The sequence below is a fragment of the Diadema antillarum genome, unplaced genomic scaffold (assembly GCF_040938485.1).
Source record: "Diadema antillarum isolate AM-2024a unplaced genomic scaffold, OU_Dant_1.0 scf00000057, whole genome shotgun sequence".
NCBI lineage: Eukaryota > Metazoa > Echinodermata > Echinoidea > Diadematoida > Diadematidae > Diadema > Diadema antillarum.
In genome coordinates this window covers 4,300,225-4,323,024 of record NW_027270946.1, presented here as the reverse complement: position 1 = coordinate 4,323,024, position 22,800 = coordinate 4,300,225, and the positions used below count along the sequence as shown (strand labels likewise).

The 22,800-nt window shown below is 37.0% G+C and overlaps 1 protein-coding gene across 1 annotated transcript; it reads right to left on the bottom strand.

Annotated features, from left to right (window-relative positions):
* Positions 1-7,003: 7,003 nt before the first annotated feature.
* LOC139715944 (bone morphogenetic protein 1 homolog) lies at positions 7,004-22,521 on the bottom strand. Its single transcript, XM_071627494.1, has 5 exons — positions 22,452-22,521; positions 14,706-14,887; positions 12,651-12,825; positions 9,418-9,599; positions 7,004-7,156 (listed from the first exon to the last, which is right to left on the bottom strand). The coding sequence occupies exons 1-5, from the start codon at positions 22,519-22,521 to the stop codon at positions 7,004-7,006; spliced, it is 762 nt and encodes a 253-aa protein (XP_071483595.1).
* Positions 22,522-22,800: the final 279 nt, after the last annotated feature.

The following is a 22,800-nucleotide window of genomic DNA, read 5'->3' as shown; positions in this document are numbered from 1 at the left end:
ACATTATGAGAATTCAATTCAATCAATTTTTTTCAATTCATTCAATTCATGCTTTATTTCATTTTTCGAAAAGAACATAAACATTTCACTTTCTTTGGTAACAGAGAATAAGGTTGCAGAGTCAAAACAAAGTAAATTGAGAAAAATATAATCGAGGAACCTTGGAATAAGAAATACGCTGTAATGAAAATTGACTGAAGTGATAAAGACGACATAATACGTAAGACATCGAAAAATGGAGGGACCCACTAAAAAGACAATGCTTGTAGAATGTGGGCCCCTCAAGTACAGAATGTCAATAGAAATTGAACTTATGCAAAAAGGGGAAGAAAGACTGGGAATAAAGTAAAAAAGAAAAAAGTCTGGAAGCCCACTAGGAAGATAGAGTATCAAACAGACATACATACTCAGGCGAGTAAACAGAAAACGAAACTGGGACGACGAAACTAATAAAGGGGGACTCACAGACAAGACAGAACGAGACAAGACAGAACGAGACAAGACTAATATAACAGGAAGACAATACAACGGACAGAAAGACAAAACAGATCCAGTGATCCTCGACAGAATTCATTGAAAAAAAAATGATGGGATGCGTGAAAAGGATACCATTATATAGAAAGGTATAGAGAAATAGATGCAGAAATAATAAAAATGAAATCAAACCTACTCTGTAGGTGTCTCAGGACAAGAGAGACGAGAAAATACGGTATATCACTTGTAAGCCAAGTTCTTCGAAAAGGAATTGAAATAAGCCAACAGGCTAATTCAATTCTGTGGGATCATAAAATTGCAATAAAGAAAACTTTAATCTTCTTTTAAATGAATATATAGAGGGGGAATCTTTTATATCATTATTCAGGGAATTCCAGTAAGTTGGGCCAGTGTAAATAAGTGTGTTCTTAACAAACATCGTTCGTAAAAGAGGTAAATGAAATTCATTGGAGCGTCGAGTGGGATACTCATGGAATGATTGATTTCTTTGAAACATAGAAGCAAAAATGGACGGGAGTGAGTCGTTGCTGTACATGTACATAAATTGCCCAAATTATATAAAAACAAATCTTTAATTTTTAATAGCTTATTGGAGGAAAATAACAAATTTGAGTGGAAGGGTATGGAAGGATAACAGATGATACGGAGAGCTTTCTTTTCTAGAAGGAACACTCTATCCAGTAGATTCTGATGAGTGTTACCCCATACTAAAAACACCATAATTAAGATAAGGCAATATCAATGAAGAATATAACATAAGTAATGATTTTTTGTGGAATATACGAATTCATTCTATTTATAACGCCTATATTACGCGAGATTGTGTTTGGGATATATAATCAATATGTAACTTCCAGGAAAGTTTGTCCGTCAACAATAATTCCAAGAAATTTAAGATGTGAAACTCTTTCTAACTGAATATCATTCAAAACTATAGCTGTACTCAGAGTATCAACAGTATTACTGAAAATCATGTATTTCGTTTTTTTTGGGCATTCAAGGATAATTTTGTTGGCTCTTACCCAATTACTCACTTTTTGTAATTCAGAAATTAAACTTTTTGAACAAGAAAATTAGCATCATTGTGGGCAAAAAAATACATTGGTATCGTCAGCAAAATGGATGAAAGAAAGTACTTTCAGATGCCTGACAAAAAATCAATTAATGTAAGCAATAAATTGGGTCAAAATACAGTTTTGCTATGGGCGGCCATTTTGAAATTCAAAATGGCGGCTGAAGACGTGGTCGGAAAAAAATGAAACCAAAGTTTTTTTTTGGATTTCAGCACCCCCAAATTGACCAAGTTAGCCAAAAAAAATCAATTTTGGCACGAAAATCTCACGGGACCCAATATTTCGACATAGCAGACTGTACTAAATAGGGAAAATTTATTAGCTAAGGACTATCTAACCTCTCATAAATGGTTTTAGACATTCATTTTTTTTCGTTGCGTGTGAGCAGATTATCGCAACCGCATTCAACGGTAAACCGTTTGCAGTTTTTTAGAGGCCTTTGGTTATGGGAAAATCGTGTAAATATCAAAAATTGTTTAGCTGTAAGCACTGGCAGATTTAAAAGGGCGGGCACCATCTGGGCGAATGGCCAACCCCTCCTTTTGAAGCAACTTTTTAAAAATTCCTTCTTTGTTTTTGTAATTTTTTATACTTGAGCCCCCCCCCCCCCCTTGAGAAAAAAAAAAAAATCTTCCATACGTCCCCTCTTCCACCGCTAGTTACATACAAATGGTGGAGATCAAAATTGCTGTGGAGAAGTCTTGTGAAAAGGTTTGATTTAATAAAAACCCTCATATTATAGCAAGGTGATTTTGGTCAGTCCCAAACTGTTTTATATTTCTGTGGTGTTTTTGTACCCTTATATTGTGAGAAAACCTGATATAAAGATATACCCTGAACTCATTCCCATAATAAGCTACTTTGTCAACATCAAACTATGGAAAGGATGTGTGGGAAGGAGGCTTAAAGATAAGATATGTATGTAGACCAAAAGTCTTGACAGTTCCCCTGAGTTTGTATGTGTGTGTGTGTGTGTGTGTGTGTGGTGTGGTGTGGACTGATAATAACCATGGTGGAAAAAACGAGGGACACACACACCACGAACTTTACATTTAAACCAGAGGGGACAAACAGAGAAGTGAGGACATCCTCGGTTCGCAGGTCATTCCAAACGGTCTGCCTTTTGCATGTAGGGGTACATGTTTGTAGGGCCTCGATTAGCATTATTGTAATAAGTCCCTCGGTTGTATGGTAATAAATGCGAATAAGTCCCTCGGTTGACAAGATTCCTACTGACGCACAGGTCCTCGGTTATGTGGTAAAATTCTTGTTGGTAAAACAGGTCCCTCGGTTTTCCACCATAGGCATGCGTATTTGTGTGTGTGTGTGTTTGTGTGTTTTTGTCCCAATAGTATAAAGTCTGCCATGTTTTTTGTCATCGATTCAGCAGAACAATATGTATTTTGAAATTCATGCATGCTAGGCTGTTAATATTGTGATATCCACTATGTGTTTTGGAGAAAATGTCTGTAGGGAAAGCATCAATTTCACAAATATGTTTTTCTTGCATTGATCAAATTTACAAGACAATATGACTCTAGGGCTGGGCAGTACATGCAGCTATTTGTTTCTTGCTGAAATAATGTGCTGCAGTTTTGCTTTTTTGTCCTCATAGCAAATATCAGTGAATCAAGTCCTCCAGACCAAAAAAAGAAAAAGAAAAAAAAAGGAATAAAATATTAATAGAACAAAAATGTTTATTTATGAAGTACAAATACATTTCTGCCATACATCAATATGATTTGAATCATGAGCTTCAAAGGCAATCATTGTAATATGTTCATGTTAAAGTAATTTTGCTGTTGTTTGCTTTGTTGTGTAGTTATAACACAGCATTGGGCAAAGTCTTTATTATGTAGGGATAGTATTTTCAAGTGTAGTCCAAAACGGCAATTTATTTGACAGCTGTCTGTAGATCATACTCCCCATGTGTTTTCTCATGTGTGCATGCAAAAAAAAAAACAAAAACAAAACAAAACAAAAACAAAACAAAGTTTCAGTCTGTATAATATAGAATACCTTACGGGGAAGAAATCCACTCCATTTCAAATCATCGAATTCATAAAAGCAATGTAGCCCACATTTGAAGAGTTTGTTTCGCAAAAAACCGATAAGTCCATTTTTTGAAGATTTCGAAGTACGGTCTCTGTCATAAAGTACAAAATAATACCTTTTAAATGATATATTGGTCATTACATATAAAGATACGTTTTTGAAGTTACGGTGAAAAGAAGCAAAAAATTTTTCTTATTATTCTTTTTATTTTTTCTTGACCTTTAATCGCAAATATCTCCATTTGGCAAATATGGGACTTATCGGTTTTTTGCAAACAAACTCTTCATATCATGTTCAAAGAGTGAAGTATGAGATAAGCACACAAAATCTAAAGGCTTGTGTGATATGAATCCCTTTACAAATATACATTTCCAAATTAATGACTTCAGTCATCTGGGAGTAATTTCAACTAAACAGATCATTGAAGTTATTTGAAATTGGACATGTATGGAATTTGGAGGAATCTTATTTCCCAGTAAAAGTGATATTGGTCACATACATTACTCACCATTGTAGTTACTACAGTGTTTAATTGTCAATAAACTTAGCATTCATGGGCAGGTGTAATATGAAAAGTGTGTATATTTAGAAATGTGGCCAAAGTTCTTTCAGTATCAAGTAAACAGTATCTATCTGCGTGTATTTTCCCATCGACTTCAGAGCTTCTGTTTCTTCAATGATAATGGGGATTTTTAAACTGTATATAGTTTTCCTGTTAGTAATGTCATAGTAATAAAAAATAGTCATGGTTGAATGAAAAAAAAAATTGACCACTGTTGAATTATGTGAATATCATCCTTCTTCCTAACGAGTCAAAACTCATGAGACTTGTAGTATTGGTATCAAATTATTCATTGTTTAGCTGTTTTTTACCACAAAAAGGAATTGTGAAGTATATACCATAGGTATTTTCATGGAATAGGGGTTTGGTTGTTTGTTGTATATTATTAAAGGCATCTTCCAAACTCTGCGATTTAAACTGGGACCAAAGAAATGCAATATGTAGAACAAAAAGTGAATATGAAAAATGTACATGAGACATATATCAATATCAAGTTTAATCTTTGAGTTTAACACTGATAGGAGGTGGTTGCAGCAAACTTTCATCAATGTCAAAGTGGAATGGACTGAGAAATATTGTTCCAACGAGTCCACCGATTTTACCTCCTTGACCGGGAGTCTAGTTCATTCCTTAGAATGAAAGGTAGACTGTAATACAAAGATCATCAGTGTTGAGAGGGGTGGATCCAGGAATTCCATAAAGGGGAAAGGCCTTTACAAAATTAAAGGGGGGTGCTTGCTCCCTCCCCCCCCCCCCCCCATTTTTTTATTTTTTTTTGTTTTAACAAAGTAAAAAAAAAGGGAGCGGGGGCTTGCGCCCGGCGTGCCTCCCTCTGAATCCGCCACTGGTCAGGGGACAAGCAAGAGGTGCCATCCGTGAAGCTTTGTGTGTGGTTCATTTGGAAGGTGGTGAATTTCAGCTTGGTGTTCACTTGCAATGTAGTTGATTTCATCCAGGTCAACTCATTTCACACAAAAGAAAAATATTTATCGTCACATTTTTGACGAGCTTTCATTCGTGAATGATTATTTCTGCAATAAGAGAAACCTATGAAATAAACAATTGCTGCCATTTGTTCGTACTTGTAAAGTCTACCAATAAAATTAGTCAATATCATGGAAAGCTCGCATGCTTGATTTTGTTCCTTTTAGTGGTGGAGATATAATATTATAGTAATGCATCTTCCAAAACACATACAGTAGTATACGTTTGTAATCATATTCTACTTTTCAATTCCATAATAAAGTCGATGTCATTTGTATCATGTAGCGTTGTCTAAATTTTAGTTGTATTTTGCGTGTGGTAAAGGTATCTGTAAAATATGTCATTTATTTGTCTTATCAAAACTCAATTTTCGAATCGGCGTCATTACGAATGAGTGCCTCAAATTTATAGATTCTGTGTTGATATGAATGGATCAAAATACGTTGATAGTGTTCACTTTTCACATTTACCTTTCTACGTAACATACACACAGACACTCACTCACACACACACACACACACACACACTTGTATATTTGTAAATCAGGGGCGGATCTAGGAAGTGCATAAAGGGGAGGCGCCTTAAGAAAATTAAAGGGGGAGCATGTCCCCCCCCCCCCCCATTTTTTTTTTTTTGATTGTCCGGTGCGCCCCTCTGAAATCACCATTGTTTATGGTAGTATGTATACTATATGTGTGTGATTTGAATTGCTTACAACGGCTAAAAAGTAGGAATTTGCTTAAAGGTGTTAGAAAATTGTTGTACCCTGTATTTTAGCCTTTAAGTCTGTCAAGTAAGACAACAATAATATTAAATTATTGTTTTTTTGTAATTTCAAACACACACACATACGCACACACACACACACACACACACACACACACACACACATATCTAAGACCTACATGTAGAGAGCCTAATGAGTGCATATCACGCTTGACACACGAAAATATAACAGTAGATTAGTGTGTTGTAGGAACAGCTACCTGCCCAAATTAGGCAAGTCGATTCTTTCTGCTTATTAACACGATGATTATATATATATATATATATATATATATATATATATATATATATATATGTAATATAATTTTGAATGAAGTCATGTTATACATTCCGAAGATGTCACCGATGATTTATCACACCGCACTGACACGTAGCACGTAGGACTGTTTATACCAGGTGGAAGTGTGCGTCTTGCTTTGTGTTGTCTGCAAGATGGCCCTTTCTTCAATTTCTGCTTCTATAATTCACCTCTCTCACATCAAAACCTTGTGAGGATTTTACAAATCCTCCTGATAAAGATTCATGAGGTCTAATTCCGTTTTCCTCTAGAAATATGCTATACATAATATTGATTATTCATAACGGCAAAAATGAATTAATATAACTGAGACTTTTCCATTATGTTTTCTGAGGAAGAATGTTTTAATCACTTTTACTCAAGTGTTATATTAAATATAGAAGTTTCTCATGAATTATGAAACTTAACACAAAACAAAGAAATAATGATGCATTCACTTTCTCTGTATTGCAGTGAAACGAAGTCAAGCACAAAATGTACAATTTCGCCAACTCTCCGAGAGGCATCGGTATTTTAGGTTACCTCAATTTCAGTTAATGTATTTCAGTTGTTACCAAGAAAGCATGGAAATTGCATTTCATGCAACATTTGATTGACTTTCTTTTGACTGCTCAACAAATATCATCTACTAGTATATTATATTATCAATCTGCGCCGTTGGTTGTCTGGAATAATCTGCTTATGCTTACCCATGTTTGAGAAACAGAAACACGAGCGGAAAAACAACAACAACAACAGCAAAGCATTTATCTACTGCTTGATATAGGAAGCTTCAAATCCACCACGGGTGATCGAACTGTCACTCGTAAACTCGACGATCATTCCGTTATTGGTCGATGTGATTGGATCCGGGACTCCTGAGCCACACGCTTTTTGGAGGAGGTTACCATTGCCGTCCCTGATCTGGAAGAGTTGCATGAGTAAAAAATACCGGTAAGGGTGCCTTTACAGCACATGTCCTTTTCCCCCCTTTTCAGATATATTTGTTTATTCTTCTTTCAAGTGTATTGATGTGCATTCAGCCTCAATGTAGAAATAAGCAAGAGAAGTATGCAAAACATAACCTATAATGTCTAGAAATACATCAGATGTGAACAAAATCTAAAATAAAAAACAATGATAACCATATTATTATGACAATTTCACACGTATGCGATAAAGCAATAACTAAAATTTGCCTTTTTGAACATTTTTGTTGTAAACCAGAGGGAGCAATAACGTGACCGTGTATCACCAAACCAACAACAAGTCATACACCCTGATTTCACGCCGGAACCTAGACTATAGCTGAAGGAGGTTAACCTAGTCATTTTTTTCTTTGTTTTTATATTAATTTATAAAAGAATAATTCTTCTGCTACATAATTCTCAAGTCTTTGATCATGAATCAAAATAAGGAATTGTGCTTTAAGTATTTTTTTTTCTTGAACAACTCTTCCTTTCTTTCTTTGCAGAATAGTGTGATTAGGTAGGTCTTCGTCGCTGGGATGACAAGACCTCGTATCTCAAAAATGTCAATTTTTTTAAGCTTAATGGTCAAATAATGGGTCAAGTGATGTCTTGGCCAAAACCCAACTGTCTTACTTCTAAAATGAGGTCACCATGACATGTCAAAGGAAAGGCTTTCCCATTCACTATAGTGCTTTGGCCGCCATGATTTTTTGCTCTCCTGAACATTTGACATTTTTGAGATACGAGGTTTTGTCACCCCAGCGACGTCTTACAGGTTCCTTTTCATTTAAACATCATTCTTCACTTCCAAGTCAAATAACTTGAAGAGATGATGCTATTATACTGCGTAGCCATTGATAAAGAATAATGTGTTAACAGATCAAGCTCAGTTTCAGCTTAATTTGATAACTCTTTCATTGTTCTTTAAGGAGATTTATATTCTTTTTGTTCACCTCCATTGCCCAAAACGCAGTTTTATAAAGTTACCCTTCTAAGGCTTTTTTCCTCAGTTTTTAGTACACTCTTATTAAGCGCGAGTCCTTTCTTTCAATAGCTCCGGTAGCTCCGGAGAGTTTCCTTGAATTAAGTAATACAACATTTTAAAGCTTTAAGACTGCTCTTTTAGAATCCTTACTTCAATAAAATGCATGTCTTGCGACTTTTTCAGTTTTTTTCCGGGGGGGGGGGGGGTAGTTCTGTGATAAAATGTCACATGTCACAGTCACAGACACGAACAGACACACAAACATATACTTGGGTTTATGTATGCAGGCAAGCATGTGAACAAAGAAGGAACAAGAAGGTCGAGGGAAATATTATCAACTCTCCTCTATGAAAGGTTTTAAGGTTCTTTGAGAAGAAATGCAATATATTTGAATTGTCTCTATATTTTTTTTTTTTCATATCGTTCTCCCACTGTATCAGGGACTGTAAAGATGAATGCATTTTGATTGAGTTGTCCCCTTTTCTTAAAACTTCAATTATGTGCTCTCCCATAATATCTTTGCCTCTACTCAATTCATCTGTGAAAACGTGATTTTTCTTTTTAATAGTGATACCTAGTATGCATCAGGACGATTAAGATTTTACGTCACGATAGAGAAAACAAACGTAAGAGAACCATATATTCTGTAAACTTGATACTTTTTGCAAAAAAGTTATCAAACAGTTGATATGATTATGCAACTGTTTGAACTGATAATGTCATCACTTCGGCCGAATTTCCATCAGCCTTATGCGATAGGAAGAAGAATACAAAATTAGACTAATCATATATCTATATAAATATCAAGACAATTATCATTAATGGCACGAATAACCTTAAAATGACGATCTGTCAAATTATATTCATTTTAGGAATTGATTTTGAGGCTTGAAAAAAAACTGCAAATTTCTCAAAAGATTTTAGTACAATCAATATGACACGATTAAAGGCAGTAATATCATCAATTCACTATTTGAAGAGCTTGCTTCCAAAGGCGCTAAATCCATCATTTTTTAATGTATTTAGCGCCTTTTGGTTGCAAGCTTTTCATTTATATTTTTGTTTTGAATTTTCAAGAACTGCTTCGTGAAAGTAAGCAAAACTTCATAATTTTATAACTGCTATGATTTCTATAAGGATTTGATAACAATTGTCCTTGCCATGCACGTAAAATTCACTATTTTAAAGGAAAGAAATTTAACTGAAGAAAGGAGGAATGAGGACTATACCTCGACGGCATCGTAGGCACACGAGATGTGACTCTCCAGATCGAATGAGTCAAAGCTGAGTGTGACAGTCTCGCCAGCGGCGGCCTCGATTTTGAATGAGCATCTCTCGTTGTTGCCATAGTTACTCGGAAAGTTTGGCGAGGTAAACTGTCCAGTTGACTTAGTGAAAACATGTCCGCAATCTGAAACCGGAACGATCAGAATAGTGACAAAGGCATTGTTACAATGATTCCTCTTGATCATTTTGTTTGCTTTTAACTGACATAATACAAATGTACGGTATGTTATCGAAACCATTCATATCTAAGTCTTACCGTAAGCCCCTCCCATTATTGCTTAATGGATGCACCTATTCTTTTTTTTTCTATTTTTTTATTTCTAATATGAGAGATATTGCCCATGCGTCACCTGACTTGTAGGGTAATATATGTCATCTGAGCCCCGTTTTATTGAATTGAATTGAATTGATAAGGTGTATTGTTCCTGAAATTGGCAGCCCAGAGGCTGAAATACATTCAGTTTACAGAGTACATGTACAGTGTGTATATAGATAAAAATCACAGTGCTTCACAAATAACATTTGAAGGTGTTTACAATAAACATATTGAGAAATTATACATAAAAATCACACAACTGTTAACCTAAAACAACAAAAACTTACATACATGTATACAGTACAACAACGGAGAAAAAAAAACTACTCAGTACAATCACTTTCTTTTAAAACTCTGGATTATGAATATTTATAAAAAACCCTTAATCTAAGCAACAACAACAAAAATACATATGCAGAGGTGTACAAAAATGAGGAGACGTTATTGCACAGCAATTACAAAACTTTTCACCAACCAACCGTTTTAGCAATCGAGAGTTACCATTAAGGGCATAATCAACGATTACTCCGATCCATAAGCGATTTTGACTATCAATGAATTGTAAGTTTACTTTTCCGAAGAGACTTGGGCGGGTAAAGGAGAGTTATCATTAATTTCCATGATTTGTAAAATAATACAACTCTCTAAAGAAACAACAACAAAAAAACGAGTGAAAATATTCACTCTGGAAAGGAGTGAATACAAAAAATAGTGAATTTAGAGTGAAATTGGAGTGAATTTTGAGTGAACATTTTTATTTTCACTCGTTTTAGAGTGACCTCAAGGATCACACCAAAATCTTCGAGTGATCCCGAATAAAAAAGAGCGAAAATGAACATTTTCACACAAAGTTTACTCCAATTTTAAGCTAAATTCACTCTTTTTTTGTATTCACTTCTTCAGGAGTGAATATTTTCACTCGATTTTTAAGAGAGTACGTTTTGATTGAATTGGATTTCTGTCCGTATCTTCCCTTGATCTGTTGATAACAATCACATTGGTTTCTAGGCGTCAGAAATATAAATTAGTCGAAATGTTTATGATATCAAAGCACAAGAACTGACATAAAACATAGCATGCTGTGACAAAATCTCAGCTTTCAATTTCAATTTCAATTTCAATTTCAATTTCAATTTATTCGGCAACTGTATGATACAACATAAAAAATGCACATTATAAAAGACATAACATTCAAAGGCCGGGACCCCTTGTAAGCAACTAGTGCTTGTTATGGGGCCCCTTTGCAGCAATTAAACAATCAATAACAAAAATGCAATCAAGCATATATTAAGTATATCGAATTTTTTTGTCATAAGTAGTAAATTAAAAAATACAGAATTACGTTACAATATACACACAGACATACGCAAGCATACACTCAGTAAAAATGCAATGCAAGAGATTGGTTAGAGGGTGAAGAAACGGAGATAAAGAAAGAAGAAAAAGTACAGCTGTTGAAGTCTACTCAGTCAAGGATGATAGTTTTTTAAATGTAATGCGTTTGAATAGGTTTCTGAAACGAGTAAGTGTAGTACTGGATTTAAGATCAAAAGAAATTAAATTCCATTCATGCGCCCCTGTGAATCGAATAGAATGAGACCTTGTTGTTAAGCGACAACTTGGAACTCGAAGATTATCTGTAAAACGGGTTGAGTATGCATTGAATGACGAATTTGTTCTAAACATGTTTTGTGCTGAAAGATTCCCAAATATGAAGCAAACTCAAAATGAATGGTCAGTAGAGAGAATACCGTCGTAAATATAAGGTAGGTTCAAACTGTATACTATACAACTCCCAGTAAAGGTGGCTTTTCTCTTTGCAATATTGTTGTCTTAATTGTAATGGTTGTATTACCACAAACAGTAGCAGTAGAATAAAAGCGATAGCATATAGTGATAGATAACATGTGATATCGAAGAACCGGCAGATTTATCATAAACATAACGAAAGAAACACACACTTGCGCATGTAGTTCGTATAACATAGATTATAGTGCTCTTTCTAAGCATTAGGGGAAATGCAGAATAAATCATAGTTATGGGAAATTTTGATAAAAAGCATAATACATTTCAGAAAATGTAAACGTTGAATGCAATTTTGGAGAGATTATGACGGGTCTTTAATATGGGATCAATAAAGAATTGAATTATTAAAAGCCCCAAAAGAATATTTTACCACTAAGTTAATAAGATAATACTTTTTTTTCGATATAAAAAAAGATATACCGGTACATACACATCCAATTAATGCACCAACATATATATATATTTATATATATATATATATATATATATATATATATATATATATATAATATATATATATATATATATATATGTAATATATATATATATTCATATATATATATATATGGACTTATCGGTTTTTGCAAACAAACTCTTCATATACATATATATATATATATATATATATATATTGCTGCATCGCTGCCAATCTCCATTAAATTGGATTGATGGTACAGTTCTCAATCTGCACATACCACGCCATATGTATTCCACTACGGAGTAGTCCTGAGATCAGTGATAAAGTACTGAAAAAAAAAATATTGTCAAAACATTATATAATGGGGGATCGAAAATTTCCCCTTTGGAAAGAATTCCTTTCAAGCTACCTCCCTTTACAGACGTATCTGCCCTATCTAGGTATCGCCCTATGAACGTTTATATATATATAATTTATATTTATATAATCATATATATATATATATATATATATATATATATATATATTATATATATATACCTCATATATTTGTACATTTATTCATTTATTCAATTATTCATTTAGTCATTTATTCATTTATTCATTTTGTTCGTTTATTCATTTATTTATCTCACCTCCAGTTTCAGGAGGTTCTATGACGTAGGATGCGGAGAAGCCACGGAAGCTAACGGAAAAGTCGCTCTCGAATCGAATGAGCAGCGACTGTCTCACCCCGACCACAACCCCGGGGCTGTCGGTGCCGCACCACTGACCCAAGAGAGGGTCAGCTACTGAAGATCCGTCGTAGATCTTGGAGAGATAAAGATATTGAGTACAACAAACCGATATCAATATGAAACAGTGATCATACCTATCACCAACATCGTCCTTATGGTGACATTTGTCATTTTAAAAAAATTAACGGTTTCATTGGTATCAATGTCATTGTTGTTCTTAGCACTGATTCATTGTCATTCCTGACGAAGGGGGCCCCCGAAAACTCATATTTTGAATTAAAATCAAGGCAATTGGTATTTAATGCATTGCTCTACTGTGACGTTATTATTCTTGCTCTCTCTCTCTCTCTATGTATATATATACATATATATATATATATATATATATATGTATATATATATATATATATATATATATATATGTATATATATACATATATATATGTAATATATGACCGTGCACCTCAAAACGAACATAAAGTCGCACACACTTATTGTGCGCGAGGACTGAAAATAAGTGAAATGGGTCAACCCAGCCGAACTTGACTTTTTTATATTTTCTGAAAGAGCGGGTCTTCTTTTACATTATGCTAAAATTTGCTATCATAAAACGGGCAGGAAAGTGTGTTTCTTTAGCAGTTTATCTCGAACATTTTTGGTAGAATAGTGTGATTAGGTGTGTCTTTAGAATCCCTTTTTCATTTCTGAAAAACCTTGTCCACACTCTTCACTTTCAACTCTAATAACTTTTGATAGGATAGTGCTACTGCTTTGAAAGTTGGCATTAATCATGGACAGAATGTGTTAATGAGGCATGCTTAATTGCAGTTTAAGCTGATAATCCCTTCATTGTTGTTACTCTGGTGGCTTACTTCCTGTTTTTTTTTTGTCCCATTCATGGCACAGCCAGCACGGTTTGGTAAAGATTAAGCGCTTGAATAGACACTGTACTTCAGAGCCTCTTTTCTCAGTTCACACTTTTCCTGAGTTTGTGCTTTCTTTCCAATAATTAGATAGGTTAGGAGAGTCCATTTAATTTGAATTATACATCATTTTAAAGCTTAAAGTCTGCTCTTTCAGAATATGGTCTTAACTAAAAATTCATGTCTGGCGACTTTTTGTTTGTTTTGAGGTGCAGGGTCACATATATAAATTATATATATACATAATATGTGACCCTGCACCAAAAAACCAACGAAAAAAAATACCAGTCAGGGATCTGTAGTTAGGGACAGATTGTGAAAGAACAGACGGTAAGCTTTAAAATGATGTATAACTCAAATCAAATTCAATCTAAATACTTGAAAAAAAAAGTGGAAAAGTGGGAACTGAGAAAAGAGGCTCTAAAGTACAGAGTCTATCCATGTGCTTAATCCTTACCAAGTCGTCCTAGTTATGCAGTGAAAGGGACAAAACAGAGGATGTAAACCACCGGAACAACAGCAATGAAGGGATTATCAGATTAAACTGAAATTGTGTATTTTCTATCAACACATTATGTTTATGATTAATACCAACTTTCAAAGCACTTTATAGCCTGATCCTTTCCAAGTTATAAGACTTGAAAATAAAGAATATGAAAAGGATTTTAAGAAATGAAAAGGGGCCTCTAAGACATACCTGATATTTTCTACTCTCCCTTCAAAAAAGGTTATAGAAAAACTACTGAAAACACACTTTCCCATTCATGTTATGATCCCAAACTGAAGGATTGTGTAGGGGAAGAATAGCTGTTTCAGAAAATATATTAAAAAACTCAAGGTTGATTCGGTTGACCCATTTGACCTTTTTTTGAATCCCCAAGTAAAATCAATGGGTGCGATTTTTTGTTCGTTTTGTAATGCATGGTCTCATATAATATATATCAATTTAAGTATGTTTGTGTGTGTGTGTGTGTGTGTGTGTGTGTGTGCGTGTGTGTGTGTGTGTGTGTGTTGTGTGTTTGAAACATACCGAGATTTTATCATATCTGCAGTTTGTAGAGATCTCGAGGCTGAAATCGTCGAATGTGACTGTAATGGTCTCTCCGTCACCGGCAAAGAAAAGGTAGTCACACGTCACACCATTGTCGTAGTTGCTGGGATAATTTGGGCTAGTGAAAGAGCCCGATGACTCGTTGAAATAACCTCCACAACCTACGGAACAAAAGTAGATATTCAAAACAGCAATAGGGCAGATTGTATGTTCGGCTATTTTTTTTTTCGACTCCATGTTGTTTTTGCGAGTGATCTTTTTTGACAACACTCGGCAATCTACCACGATCACTGTCAACACTAAAAGCAAGATATTTTACAGAAATATGTGTTTTGCAGTTGTTTATAGCAGAAGCGGACAAGGCAACTCAGACAAGATGAATTAGAGAAATAGTATGAGACAAGGACAAGGATAAAGATAAGGAGACGGGGATAGAATAAACAGTCAGTTTTAAGTGTAGATTTCTTATTCCGTGATAGTTGAACAGAAGTGAAAGCCCATTGAATTAGCATAGAAAGAACAATGGAAAAAAAAAGCGACCGCCTAATATGAGAGTATTTTTAAATGCTTCATTTGAGTCTACCGATTCGCATTCTCATTTGGACGAGGACGGAATGGCCCCAACCTTGACTATCCACGAACTTGTTATCCAACCCACCCCCCCCCCCCCCCCCCTTTCCACAGGCATATTAAAACAGAAACATTTTCAAACCGATATACTGTGCGTATCAAAAAAAAAAAGTCATCCAAATTTGGAAGGCTACTGTTTCATAATAATTATCGTCTATGGAGAGCGAAATGTTGGTTGTAAGGATAGGAGAACTCTTCCTTGTTTCATTGATACCTAGTTATGTTGACAAATATCATGCATGACTGAGCACATGAACTTTGAAGACAACGTCAATGACAAATTGCACGTTTTCCAAGGTTGCGTGTTATCGGGAAGGAAGAATGCATGTCTCACTGCATGGATGACATCTGTCAATGAAAGTGGCCAAATGGACCTGCCTGTTAGAATGTAGGTTTGTGTTCAGGGTTTGGCAATGTGTTTATGGTTTATCCTAACATTTCACGGTTTGTAACCTTTAACATGACCACCTGTCCGATAACTTCGTCACACCCACAGAGGCGGCAGGCCAACACACACAGCCCATTTTCTCTGTTCATATTCAACGCATAGAACGAATTATGATTGAGATTGAATATGAAGAGAGAAAATGTATAATGGGTTAGCATGTATGGTTACGACCAAGTATTCGACAACGTGACCATGTTGAAGGATATTAATCATAAAAGGTTAGAAGAAACCCTAGACATGAAGCTGCAGTTGTGCAAGCTGGCCTGATAATTTGACCACTTCCATTAACAGTCCTCATCCATGCAGTGAGACATACATTGCTTCTTTACAATAATACCCAAACTTGGTAAAAGTATAATTTGTTATTAATTGCTGTCTTTAAAGTTCATGTGCTTAGTCACGCACGACGTTTGTCAACACAATTAGGTATCAATGGAAAGAAGAAGAGTTCCCATTTTCGTACAACTAACATTGTGCTCTCCATAGCTGACAATAAGACAGTAGCCCTCCTAAGGAATTGCTTCCTTTTTTTGATACGCACTGCAGAGATGACCACACTATGATAGACAAATCTACGTGGGCGACATAACTAAAACAATCACCAAACGTACATTATTTGTTACAGATATAGATAATCTGGTTACAACCATTCTTACCGGAATCGCTCAGAATTACAGGGGCAGAGAGAACCCTCCCCCACCGTTTCCCTTGCCGATGTAGAGAAGGAGATCCAGAGAGCCGGTTTGCAAGTCGCCGATCGAAGCGATATCCGTCCTATTGAAGGTGTAGGTTTCGATAGTCAAGCAAGGATTATTAGCATTGCTCCTAAATTCCTCCTATATTGTCTCCATGGTCTATTTAGAACAGTGTTTTGTTGTTGTTGTTGTTGTTTGTTCTTTGTTTGTTTGTTTATTTGTTTGTTTGTTTTTTTATGTAAAATACCCCTTTCATATTAGCCACAAAAACATGGCACGTCCACCGAGGCACGCCGTGTCCATCCAAAACCACTGCCCATATTAAATCTCGATTCGGCGTGAACACAGCACGAACAGAAAATGAACACGGCGTCAGGTTCGTGCTAAACCGTCTAGCACAAGCACGGCACGCCGTGCTCATCCCACATGTTGTCAATTTGAAAGGACACGGCATACAACCGGAGCCGGGAAATCAGGAATAAAAACAACTGCGAGCGCTATAGGATGTATACAGTAACGTGTGTACTTTGTCAACCTACAATGATCGTTTAATTATCATAAATTATGCCGTGGTATGGTTATTTAGGAGAATATTGAGTATATGAATATAAGAACGACCCTAGTCCATGGAAGACCATTTCGAGTAAACTAAAAAAAAATTTCATATCTTTTTTGTTTGTCCAATAATATTCTATTTAACTGTGATGGGAAGGCAACATTGTATATACAAATTAGAACATATATTATTATGACAATTAACATTAACATTAATTGTGGAGAGGCCATTTTGTGTGATGGACTTGGGTCGTTCTTTGATTCATATGGACTTGGGTCGTTCTTTAATTCATGTACATGATATTCTGCTATAGAGATGAGAGAAGGACCAGAGAGGGCGCTATAATATGAATGTAAGAATGACCCAAGTCCTTCATTCTTACATTCATATAAGATTTAACTCATTTATTTCAGGCACTTCCGGGGGTAATTAGGATTTATCATTTATACACAAGATGAGTCCATGCATAAGCTACAATTTCCCATGTCAAACTGAATTTGGCCAAAAATTGGACTTGGGTCGTTCTTATATTCATATACTCAATTGTTTGCAGACTTCAAGAGATATCAAATTTGTAAGAATAATAACGAACGATTTAAAAGTGGAAATCACGGAAATCACTGATCTCTATGGAAGAGCCCAAAGAGCTTTTCCCCAGTGGTGGAGATGAGAAGTGTCTCTTTGGGTAGAGCAAGATCATTGGTGGAAAGTGACTGCTTGGCGGAGGTCTGCGCTCTCAGAGTGCTTTTCTAGTTATCCTTGCAATAATACCATCTGAAAAGTTTAGTGAAATCTTAGAATAAGGACACAGACAAGATTGAGAGCAAGTATAGACCAATTAGGACACGTGCAGGCAATTTTTTTATTCATTCATTGTTCCATAATCCATTTTTCACACAATACTAGTATTCTTTTTTTTTCAACACAAGCTAAACACAAGACAGTGAATCTGTAATGGAAATAAACAAATATAAGCAAATATGAATATATGCATAATGTGGAACCTATATACTACAAAGCAAAATCGAAAAATGTGTAACCTGACAGATAAACAAAATAAAACGCCTTCGTGCACGCATCAGACGGTACCCTAAAATTCTTTTTCTTTTTCCTTTTTTTTTACATCCACCTCGGAAAATGCCTAAAAGGTAATCCTCCCTTCTCGAAATAACTGAAAATTTGGGAAATATTCAACGGTGTTCAAAGTCTTTCATAAAGTGTTCGCAGATCTTAATCTGAATCTTACGGAATCTTAATTCTAAACATACAAAAGCTTTGTCTCTTACGTGGGCGTGTGTGTGTGTGTGGGGGGGGGGGGGGCATTCCTCTTCTCTCCTCCTCCATAAACATAATATAGAGTGAAGACGCATATGAGGATATAGGTGACAGCTTTACAATGATTTCGACATTCACATTTCCTCTGATTCTGGGTACAAGCTTGCTTACTTTATTCATTTAACCGATTGCATTCCACCACAGATAGTGCATCACATAGTGCAACAGTGGAATGCTTCCAGATGTGGAATGGAGACACTCCTTCCTACACACTCCTCCTTAGGTACGCCTCGCCTCCATAAACTCAGAGTAAGAAGACGCACGCAGTGGCTCAAGAGGTGACGGATGCCACGATTTTGTTATTCAAATTGTTTCTGAGTTTAACATTTTCTTACTTCTGGGGCTAAAATATTTGAAAATATTACGATCATTTTAATTCTATAACAGCAAAAGCTCAATCGTGTGGGAAGGGGACCTCCTCCCACACCCTCTCTTCGGTCCGTCTCCATAGATCTTTAGGGTAGTTCACACCAAATATTATACGTAGATAAGCTGATCATTTGGTGACAAATAAATTATACCATGATTTAGCCACTTACACTGTCACCTTGTATGAATTTTTATTATTTCTGACTGACAATTGTGAAAAAAATCCATCAAAGTGTGAACCTGGGTGTTAGATTTCAGTTCTAAATGTAAAAGCTCCCTCGTATGAGAAGAGGACTCCCTTCCAACATCGTCCCCGTTTGATCAAGCTCCATAAGCTTTAGTACACATTTAAGACTCACACACAGATAAATATGTGACAACTGACACGATTTAGCAATTTTTATACCCTTTTTTGAATGATGATTTTGTAACTATATCAAAAGTGGAGATTACCATTGACCCTTGACACACCCTATCCCTATTGAGCCTCAGTTATCAAAGGTCCGTTATCTTGACCTACGCAGCTCCTCATTAAAAAAAAAAAATCTGGCTAGGAACCTGAAGTAACACAAATGTCCTCTTGTCAGCAATAATGGTATGTCTTTTTAATTTAGCGAAGAGTGCAAGGTTGCTTACATGCCAACACAGAGTGCGAAAATATCGAATGCAACATATTGAAATACGTATAAACAATGAGGAATCAGTAACACAATTTCCTCCTCACGAAAAAACGAATCGCCTTAATAGCTAAGAGTGAATCTTACGGAAACGAATTATTGTTAACAGTTTAACACTGAAGACAAAGTAAGTGATATCATACATGAAAAAAAAATATTCAAGCGCATTTACAAGTTTGGCTGGTATGAAAAAAAAGACAGCGTATACAAGCTCGACTGATCTTGACAAGGATTCGAAGGAAGAGTATCTGAAGAAAGTAGAAGATTGAAGGAGAGGCCAGTCTCTACGAAATATCCACAACAAAATTACATGTTTGTTGCACTTTGCAAATAGTATAACTGAACGAATGAACGAGTTGTTATGTAGATGTCAATGTGTTGTTCGTCTCATGTTCATTATGAACTGTGCCCAGAACAGCCCTTTCGGCGAAGGCATCAGTGTCAGAAGCGCAAGGTGATGTTCGTTTTCTGCACATTTGGCCACACGATTACAACGTATGCGTACATTTATGATTCGCGATTTCGACATAGTACATTTCATCCTTGAAGAACCCCCTTCCAAAAAAAAAAACAACAACAACAAAACAACAACATTAGACAAACCATCGGTGATGACCATCAAGCACTTCTTACAAAATCTCTTACATCAACCACGACACACAGATATACTATAAACCGTGAGATTCCTAAGAACACCAATAACAACAAAACACAGTGGAACAGGCCACACGCGATTACGGCATTGAAGCAAAGCATGACCACGGTCACCTCTGACTTTCCAAATGAGGGCCTCATAAGACCAATGTCCACGCTGATGCTTTGGATCAGGGAGGCGGTTCCACCAGTCCTTCTTGTGCCGAGTGATGTCCGTCGTCTTCTCTCAGCATCAAGCGATCAGGGACCCGTTTCTTAAAACTTGTCATCAGTGACAATTTGTCATAGATGTGACAAGCTACCTGAAATCCTTGCTTCTGATTTGCTGAGGGCAAATTTGTCATAGATGTATAAAGGGTGTTGTCACTGATGACAAGTTTTATGACACGCGCCCCTGATCCTGAACAGCCTGCATGGATGTAGTCCTCGGGCCTGCGCGAAAGACCTTATAATAATGGGTTGCAGTACTGGTCACACCTTGTACACCCAAGGTCGTGTGCCGTGGCCAAGTATAAGCTGGGACGTGGCAGCGATATGATCAGTTGTAGGTCTTATATCGGAGTGTCCTCGCATGCAAGTTTTCTTGAACGGGCTGAAAAGGCCTGCCTCCCTGCTCCACCGCTGGAGATCCACGACCGCAGTCCACAGGGATAGGCAATTATTGAACACTCGGTTGTTGAATCCATCTGGGGCTCTGCTGGCTGTCTGGCAGCTCGATCGCCCAGTCATCCAATGTTAAACCTTACGAGGTGTGGGCCGCCTACTGAAGCGATTTACCGGTGTGTGGTTCATGGAGCCAACTCGCGAGAGATAGTAGGGGATGGATGATTACCTGTGCTACAATCTAACAAGTAGATTGTAGCAGCCGAGCAACAAACATACTCACTCTATACAGAGTCTCTACACCCCGTACCTAGACCATCTTTAAGCACACCCAAGTACAGGAGAGGAATGAGGAAAGGAGAATGGAGTTCACTTGCCTGTTCGCGTACCGCTGTACAGACTTCATGTGCCATTCACTTCAACAAGAGGGTCGAGACCCTCCCGCCAACATTTGTGAAGTTTTGGCTTTTCCAGGAGACTGGCGCCCATACCCTACCTACACACAAATGTATTACCAGGCAGGCAGACACTCATCGGAAAGATAGAATAGCATTTACTCCTGTCACCATTGCATTATATTCTGCATTGCTTTGTCGTTATACAATTACTCGTACACACTTTATGACATAATTTTATGTCTTTTTCTTAATTGGACAATATTGTGTAATGTATACTTTGTATCATGCGTTAATTTTGTTTGATGAAAATCAACATAAACGAATTGAATCGAACAGCTTAAAGAATGTAGAGAGGAAATGAGCAAGAGAGCTCGGAAGGCAGAGGGCGATTAGATCTTTACTCCGTCAAGGCCGTGTCACACTTTTCCGGGCAATCTACGCGGGTTTGCTGCGAGCAGGGGTTTTCCAACACGCAGGAGAATTTTCTGCGGGCTAACAAGAATGTTTGGGAGTTTCGCACTTGTGTCTTACCTGCTATAAGCGTGCTATATACTTACCTTCTACTTGCGTGTATCCCGTGTGACCTGCGTGAGAGCTTCGAAACCGATCCATTTTCTGTCACGAGCGACTTACGGGTAATGCGAAGTACCTGCGTTGGAGTTGCCTGCGAGGTGCTGCCGGTAAGGGTCTCCTACTGGACTGATGTTCTACGCGTACCTCTGCGGGCAAACCCCCACGACTCACTCGGAACAAGTTTTGAACATGCTCAAGTTCTTGTCACACCGTATCTGGGAAATTTTGCGGGTTCACTTATGGGGAAAATATGCTATCAGGAGCTCTCCGCAGTTGGTCTGCACTTGATAGTACCTAGCGCGTATCTTACCCGTAGTTGCCCGAAGGAGCGCACGCAAGTCCGTTTACCCGCAGCCAAGTTTTGAGTACGACCAAAACCTTTTTCCGGGTGAGTCGCCTGTATTGCACGCAGAGGTTCATGCAGAACGCCAGTAGGAAGCCGTTACTGTTAGTGGTAGCACCTGGCAGGCAACTCCCGCCTCTGCGGGGACCTCCGTGTGGTAAAAAATGTTCTTCGCAAGTCGCACCCAAGGCTTGCCAGGAAAGGTGTGACACAGTCTTACAGGACCAGCCCATAACCAGGTTAGGTACTACTTTGGTAACTCGCCATACACCCTGTACAATTGTTCTGTGACCGCGCGGAGAGAGGACCACCATTACAAGGTAGGACACGATAGATTAGGTATACAAAATTTCATCGTCATAAGGCGGACTATGAAAGAAGAAACGTCGTGTCGAAGAGGTTATCTTTTCATCGGCATTAGGTCCTTCGGTCTTGTGTGCTCACCGTGCATTGCCGGGGGTTTGTTCAGATAGACGTCCCTGCCGCTAGGGAACATGTACGGGGCTCTGGCCATATTTCGCGTGCATATACCTCTGTCAGCGGTGAGCAAGTACAGGGATTCGGCGATGGCTCAAATTTGCGTTTATAGACGACAAATTTTGAAAAAGGCGCAAAAATTCTCCCTTGGTGATTGAAGTAGATCTGATATGCTTCTCTTAAATGGACAGTTTGTTTCTATAACTTCATGTTTACTTTCCCATGGAGCTACATCATAATATGAAATTGTACTGACCATATCACAATTATAAAATTGATGTTTAACATTATCAGCCATGTCTTAAGAACGAACGCA

Excerpts from the sequence above, each read along its gene's own strand:
- LOC139715944 (XM_071627494.1), bottom strand. The coding sequence starts at position 22,521 with ATGGCCAGAGCCCCGTACATGTTCCCTAGCGGCAGGGACGTCTATCTG. Across the intron at positions 14,888-22,451 it reads CAAACCCCCGGCAATGCACG|GTTGTGGAGGTTATTTCAAC; the intron begins GTGAGCACACAA and ends TTTGTTCCGTAG. Across the intron at positions 7,157-9,417 it reads GTGCCTACGATGCCGTCGAG|ATCAGGGACGGCAATGGTAA; the intron begins GTATAGTCCTCA and ends CAACTCTTCCAG.